Raw genomic sequence first — 7,024 nt, 5'->3', positions numbered from 1 at the left:
TCCCAGTAGCTGAGGCTCGGGCGGGAAGTGGCGAGGTGCAGGTTGCACGAAAATCCACAGCCAAGACGAACATTCCTTAGCGCAAAACGGAGCAAGCCCAATGATCGATCGTGCTTGTGATTTGCTTGTAGGGCGATCCCTGGTCTGGTTAAAGGAGGCTCTGCGCACCAGTGACAAGAGTGCATATGCAGACGCCTTGCTCGAGAGGTTTGTGCGGACCCTTTGGTTAGGTTGAGTAAGGTTAGGAGAGGGTGGTTGAGTAGGAGGTATGTGTATATTACTTGGGATAGGTCGGAGTTTCTTTCCGAAGGGAAGGAGCGGGAGGTTCTGGAGGGGGATTTGTTGAAGCTGAACTGAAGATGGCTTTTTGAGCTTGGTGCGTGGTAGAATGTGCTGTGGGTCGCTATGCAAGCGATCCAAGTATCACGAAGCGCCGCTCGTGCGTTATAACTACGTATTGTTCTCGTGAGTGTGGCCGATGCATTCATATAGGCGTTGCTGTGCTGTGCTGTGCTGCTTCGTGAACTACAATAACCCGAAGTCGCAGGTTGAAGTTTATTTCGGCGGCGGAAAAAAGGAGTTTGGGTCCTGCAGCTCAGCTCAGCTGGTCCAAATCGTGACCGTGACTCCGAATGCGTGACTCCGAGTGCCGCAGCTGAATCATTGTTATATCTACATACCACTCGCCCGATGGAGGAGGGTTGAGAGAAAGCTCTTTCTCAGTCCCGCAATTTCGCGACACCGCTTCAGTGAACGACATCTCATCCCATACTATCGCGACCATGCCGATCCGAATTGAAAGGTCCTCGCCCTTCGATGACGGCGAGGAATTGGTCGCAATTGGAACGGCAGCTTTCGCAACCGATGCCCTGCACCAGTCTGGGTTGCCACCAAACATGACAGAAGCACAGATGAAGCTGTTTCAAGAGTGGCGTGTGAGACTTGGACAGCATCGTGCGGCAGCGCCTAATCGACATCAATTCAAAGCCGTGGATTCCGCGAGCGGAAAGATTGTCGGGCTTTCAGGTGATTCTGTCCGGGCCTATGGAGAGCTCTCGCTAATCAAGTAGTATAGCTTGGAATGGTCCAACATCGGAAGAGCAGCTTGACACAACGACCGAGCGCTATCCCGGCATTCCAGAATTTGTAAACCTGGCGCAATTTGATCATCTCAGTGCTGTATTCGCAGAGGCCAGGAAGAAGGTTATGGGAGATCGAAGGGATTACTGGTTTCTCGCATCAATGGCTGTGCATCCTGACCACCAGGGGCGCGGAATCGCCTCGCAACTCGTCTTGGATGGCTTGAAGCTGGTTGACGCGGATCGAGCAGAATGTTATTTAGAATCCACGCCGTCTGGGAGGAGGGTATATGAGAAGGCCGGATTTGTGGTAAAAGATGAAATTCCGCAACTCGATGGCACGTATGCCTTGGTGGTGATGGTAAGGCCGGCGAAGGGCGCGTCCGCCAGTCATGGGTCGATAGCACATTGAGCTATGCTGAGTGATTCTTCATTATGCCTGAACATCGCCTCCAAATCCCACCGGTCTTCTCTGTTGCTGTCCTGGTGCAGGCGGAGAGTGTGGCAAGATCGCCATGACTTGATAAAGCCTACCCATACCTTGCGGGCTGACATCTACCAGCCTCCTCCATCCACTCTCTATTCGTTTCACGGTTTCTGTGAGCTCAGCCTTGTCCTTGCCGCCTTTCCCAGCTCTTTCGTCATCCAGTGCCTTCTTGACGAGTTGAGCGGCCCGCTCTTCAATGCCCATAGCTGTCAAGAAGCGTGCTTGATCGACAGGACCATGGACTTCAACGCCAGGAGAGGAGTTGATTGCTGTCTCTGCCAAACCTAGGAAGTCCACATCTGCACTCACGTCTGTGGCGCCCGGTTCGTCAAAAGGCGAAACAATCTTGTGCTGCCTGATACCGCGGAGTGAATTGGCCGGAATGCGATCTGGTGGCCCATAGTCAATGATCAAGGCAGCTCCGGAGGGTGACGGCTTGTCCAGTGGTGTTTCGCGCGGAGCTTGAGATACCTGTCGACCAGGTATTACAGTCTTGGACTTCGTCGCCTGTTGTTGATGAGCTGCAATCTCTTCCGGATTTGAGCCTCCTATCCGGATAGCCATGTCTCTGGTGTATGTCTGGCTCTCGGGGCTGACCTCTACCGTCGCGCCATCTGTCGTCTTCAGTGCCGTATAGCGTGGAGATGTCTCGGGCAGATACATTGAATGAGGAGTCGCCGTTTTCGACATTGACAGCTCAAATTCCGGCTCTCCTGATTTCAGCCGGTGTGGTGGTTTTGGTGAGACGAGAAGTTCTCTCCACTGGTGTCCCTCCTGGGTCTTCTGTTTCGTTTGTATCGGTCCAGTAGGCGTCTGTATTTGTTTCTTCTCGTCAGGTTGTATAAACGTTGACTGAAAGATGTGGATGGGTAAGGCATCGAAAAACTCGTGTGCGATGATGAAAGGCGTCTTCGATGCATCTCGAGGCACGAACTTGTGGTCTTCCGTCCAGACGATCTTGAGGTCAGGTGAATGGCGGCTGATGCTTTCCCACCCAAGCTTGGTTTCTGTCATTGGGTTGTCGCCACATAACAGTTCGTGCTGCGTTTTCCGTAATGTATCACTGGCTTCGATCAGGTAGACAGCTTCGACGGCTTTGGCAAGTGGAGGAAAATTGCGGATAGTCTAGGAATATACTTATCTCAGTACGCCAGAACCTACTAGGATGTTCAACAGCTCTTACACGTAGCATATCGCTCATCAGCGTGCCTCTGCCTGGGCCTACTTCCATGAGGTATACGCCCTCGCTCTTTTTCCCTTGGGCAATCCATTCCGCCACGACCCAAACGCCTATCAGCTCCCCAAAGATTTGGCTGATTTCTGGAGAAGTTACAAAGTCTCCTTTCGCACCAAATTGGTCTCGATCTGAAGACAGAGCTCCAGTGTAGTAGCCGCCCAGGTCAGAGGTCAAGACTTGTCGCATGAACGAAGCTACGGGAAGCGGTCCGGTGGTCTTTCAGGATATTAGCAATGGAGTCACGTATGAATGGAGAATTGACGCACCGTAATTGCCGCTGCCAATTGCCTGGCCAAAGGCGTCGACCATTGGTGACCATGATCCGTAGAGCTCCATCTTGCGCCAGACAATCTACGCGCTGAACACCTTGTCTTCGAGCTGTCAAGGAACGCTTGACGCGCCGTACGCACCACGCTGCGTCTCATCATGATCCGCCAGCCTTACCTAGTAGTAGGGTCTTAGCAGGGGAACAGGGAATATTGTTGCAAGCACTCCTGGAGAAGTCGAAGGTCATGACGCTCTCACTTCCGTGAACGCCAAGCGCCTCATTCTGCGCTCACGTCCTCCGCTCACCTCCGCGACAACAACATCAACCTCGCAAATTATACGATGGCATGGTCAGATCGTTGATGTGAAGCAGACACAATGTCGTCGCGCTGGGCAGATACTGAAGAGGATGCCGTTGAGAATGCAAGACGGAAAGCTGCGAAGGAGGAGAAGAAGCGACTGAAGGAGGAGAAGCAGCGCAAGGCAGAGGAGAAAAGGCGCGCAGCAGAGGCAGCAGCAGCGGCGAGATCGAACGGACATGGCGACGATAACGAGCGGCCATTTAAACGACGCAGACTATCGCAAGAACAGGATGCTACCCCAGCACAACCAGAACCCGAGCGCGAACTTCTACGATTCCATGCGCCTAATTGGCAGCCATGCCGATCCGTCGAGAGGTTTGATAAGCTGAATGCCATCGAAGAGGGGAGCTATGGCTACGTCTTTCGAGCCAAAGAAGAGGCGACGGGTGAGATTGTCGCTTTGAAGAAGCTGAAACTCGACCCGTTAAGAGATGGAGGATTTCCAGTCACTGCTTTGCGCGAAATTCAATGTCTACAAGCCGCCAAGCATAGACACATTGTCAACTTGCGCGAGGTGGTGACTGGCGAGCGGGAGAATAGAGGCGACGTCTACCTCGTTATGGACTTTCTGGAACACGATCTGAAGACACTGCAAGAAGAGATGCAGGAGCCATTCATGCCGAGCGAAGTCAAGACGCTCTTGCTACAACTAGGCAGCGCAGTGGAGTTTCTACACGATCACTGGATCTTGCACCGCGATCTGAAGACGTCCAATGTACTCATGAACAATCGCGGCGAAATCAAGCTGGCGGATTTTGGCATGGCACGGTTCGTGGGCGAGCCTGCGCCGTCCAATCTCACGCAGCTTGTGGTCACGCTCTGGTATCGCTCCCCAGAGCTGTTGCTTGGAGCTACTACATACGGCGCCGCAATCGATGTGTGGAGCATCGGTTGCATATTTGGCGAGCTACTGACTCGGAATCCGCTTCTGCAAGGCAAGAATGAAGTCGACCAGTTGAGTAAGGTGAGTTGAACATCCAGTCATGACGACTGGAAATTTACAGATAGCTATTGCTTGTCCTTCCCCGTTAACGTTCTTTGCTGCAGATATTTGAGCTCTGCGGTGTACCCAGCGATGAGACCTGGCCTGGTTTCAAACGCCTACCAAACGCACGGAGTCTCCGACTACCTTCTTCCCGCACCGCACAAGGAAGTATCATTCGTTCTAAGTTCTCAAATCTTACGAACGCTGGTGTCAAGCTTCTCGACTCTCTGCTGAGCCTGGACCCCTCGAAGCGACCGACTGCGAAGGAGATGCTGGAACATGCATACTTCAGAGAAGATCCGCGGCCGAAGCCCACGGCGATGTTTCCGACATTCCCATCAAAGGCAGGCCAAGAGAGGAGACGACGTCACGCGAGTCCAAATGCTCCCGTTCGTGGTGCTGCGCCTGGCCTGCAAGGCGAGGTGGACTTCAGCAGCATATTCAAGGGCAGAGAGGCGGAAGAGAAAGGTGGCGGTTTCCAGCTCAAGTTGGCTTAGATGCCTGTATCCTATTTTGTTCTATCAACCTCGAACTCCTCTACGTACACAGTATTCTGTGCCGGTGTGTGTGTGTGTGTGTGTGTGCCATCTATCACATCGCCGCGCGTTCTAGCGCGTTTGATACGTGTAGATTTGTACTTCGGCTAGCGGCGAATTCTCGGCCGAAACTGCTTTTTTGTCGCCACCTCGTTTCTGAAATCCAAGAATCTCAGTCGCATCCACACACGGTTTTGTACCATCAAAGACAGCTAATTCGATGATAAGATCAGGGTTCTGACATCTCCCACTCAAGGACGATGAGGTTTGGATGTACACGCTTGAAGGAAGACTTCCATAATGAACCTACTCAACCTGCCTCCAGCGGTTCGGGTTCAATTATGGTCAAGATGTATCAAGTCTGGCATTGTTGCATCGGCTCGTGGCCCGCTACGACTCACAGCCGGACTCTCATCCAAGAAAGCATCATTCTTAGAGACTTCGGCTCGCGCATACGCAACTCTCCATATCAGTGAGAATGACAAGGTCTTCCAGCCTCCTCCGGAGAAGGGATCGGACGAAGATGGCTCGCGACTACGATGGGACGAGATCATGGACGCTGCACGAGAAGCTCTGCACCGGCACTCGAAGGCCACTGTAGCAGAAAAAAATGCCGTTTTGGCCGATTTGCAGAGTCGTGTGCTGACCAGACCCACGAATCGCGCTTCGGCGCGCAGTTTCAAACGCAGCTTCATACTGGCGAAGGCATCGCGAGACCCTGCGGCTGCTATTCGACAGATGCTTCGAGATCGCCCCTCCTCGAAGGCGAGTCGGGCACCAGATTCTATCGCAGCGTTGGTCCCCAATCCCGATCTTTCTATTGCTGAGCTCCTGGAAGAGGCTGCCTCCGAGGAGTCAGGGGTGATTGACATCTATGCCACTCAAAATTTGACATTGCCTGCAGTGGAGCATCGAGCTTTGGGATATCCCAGAAGTCTGACGAAGAGTCTGATTCCCGGCGGGCAGGCCCGAGCGTCTCTGTACGAGCTGTGTTCTGATGCCGGCATTCGCATCACACATAGCTGCGACTATGAATTTCACTCGCTGGGTACCGAAAGCCAATGGCGCTGCTCTCTAAAACTTCACATTGATGATGGACACCTAAGTGTGACTGGAGCTGGACCAGCAAAGGCCAAGGCAGAATCTGCGGCCTGGCTTTTGGCTCTTTCCAAGTGTCACTTGTCAGGGGTCTTGCAACGGTTGGTCTCTCTAAAGACCAGCGCTCTTGCCGAATTGGAAGCCACAAAGTCGGAGGTCGCAACGTCGGAGGTCGCAAAGTCGGAGGTCACAAACTCAGAAGCGCAAGAGTACCCGCTGTTGAACAGCATCAAAGAGAAGGAGCAGTACGCCCATGTCACTTCCCGGTTGTTTCAGGCTTCGATGATCTCAACCGAGATCAACAACAGATGCCAAACCCTGAACTTGGCGCATGAGACTCAGATCACCATATCGTCAGAAGACACCGATTTCATTTGCACCCTCAACCTGCGGATCCCCGGCATTTGCAACGAGAGTAGCACTGGACGCGGTAGCAGTAGACAAACAGCGAAGAAAGACGCATGGGTGGCAATGCTGGCCAAGTTGGATGCTAATGGCGCGATATCCGAGCTCTTCTCTGCTTCGGCTGCGAAGCGGAAACGTGCTGATTTGGAAAAAGAAAATACTCCGGAGCCATTGGCGGCGGATGAAGACATCGAGCTCGTTGATGTGCAGGAAGACCTCATAAAGCAGGAGAAGGATGGCAAGGTCGAAGTGTACAACTACGCTGCGAAATTCGGACTTGTTCCTGAGTTTGACATACGTTTATTCAAGCGTAGGATACGTAGCCAATTTGCCAGGGGCAAGGCGAAGTCTGTCGTCCAAGTCTCGATCAAGCTGCCGGAGCAGAACATCCAGGTCAGCACATATGGCGACACCACCGTAAAAGCTGAAGTAGCCGCATTGCTCGCCTTCAAACGCGCTGCTGAGGAGCTTCATTCCAGGCAAGGGGAGGTCTTCGACTCTCCCAGCAACTTTCATGCTTTGAGCACCAAAACAGCTCGGGACTTCATTGAATATTACCGAAAGCGGA

At 52.9% G+C, this 7,024-nt stretch overlaps 4 protein-coding genes across 4 annotated transcripts; 2 read left to right on the top strand and 2 right to left on the bottom strand.

The window, feature by feature from the left end:
• Window positions 1-720: 720 nt before the first annotated feature.
• On the top strand, window positions 721-1,523 carry MYCFIDRAFT_168834 (uncharacterized protein). The gene is made up of 2 exons (XM_007933965.1): window positions 721-1,026; window positions 1,076-1,523. Exons 1-2 carry the CDS (start codon window positions 783-785, stop codon window positions 1,489-1,491), a joined length of 660 nt encoding a protein of 219 aa, XP_007932156.1. The 5' UTR covers window positions 721-782; the 3' UTR covers window positions 1,492-1,523.
• On the bottom strand, window positions 1,513-3,317 carry MYCFIDRAFT_191514 (uncharacterized protein; the record flags this gene model as incomplete). The annotated part of the gene is made up of 4 exons (XM_007933964.1): window positions 1,513-2,691; window positions 2,750-3,019; window positions 3,070-3,161; window positions 3,248-3,317. The coding sequence occupies 4 exons, from the start codon at window positions 3,315-3,317 to the stop codon at window positions 1,513-1,515; spliced, it is 1,611 nt and encodes a 536-aa protein (XP_007932155.1).
• A 131-nt stretch (window positions 3,318-3,448) lies between these two features.
• NPKA (serine/threonine protein kinase, CMGC family, CDC2/CDK subfamily) lies at window positions 3,449-4,914 on the top strand (the record flags this gene model as incomplete). Its single annotated transcript, XM_007933819.1, has 2 exons — window positions 3,449-4,396; window positions 4,480-4,914. 2 exons carry the CDS (start codon window positions 3,449-3,451, stop codon window positions 4,912-4,914), a joined length of 1,383 nt encoding a protein of 460 aa, XP_007932010.1.
• A 24-nt stretch (window positions 4,915-4,938) lies between these two features.
• Window positions 4,939-5,252, bottom strand: MYCFIDRAFT_179973 (uncharacterized protein; the record flags this gene model as incomplete). Its single annotated transcript, XM_007933963.1, has 3 exons — window positions 4,939-5,005; window positions 5,042-5,203; window positions 5,233-5,252. 3 exons carry the CDS (start codon window positions 5,250-5,252, stop codon window positions 4,939-4,941), a joined length of 249 nt encoding a protein of 82 aa, XP_007932154.1.
• Window positions 5,253-7,024: the final 1,772 nt, after the last annotated feature.

The sequence above is a fragment of the Pseudocercospora fijiensis genome, assembly GCF_000340215.1.
Source record: "Pseudocercospora fijiensis CIRAD86 unplaced genomic scaffold MYCFIscaffold_12, whole genome shotgun sequence".
In the NCBI taxonomy this organism is placed as follows: domain Eukaryota; kingdom Fungi; phylum Ascomycota; class Dothideomycetes; order Mycosphaerellales; family Mycosphaerellaceae; genus Pseudocercospora; species Pseudocercospora fijiensis.
Note: the sequence above shows the minus strand (reverse complement) of the source record. Positions and strands in the feature narration are given on the sequence as shown.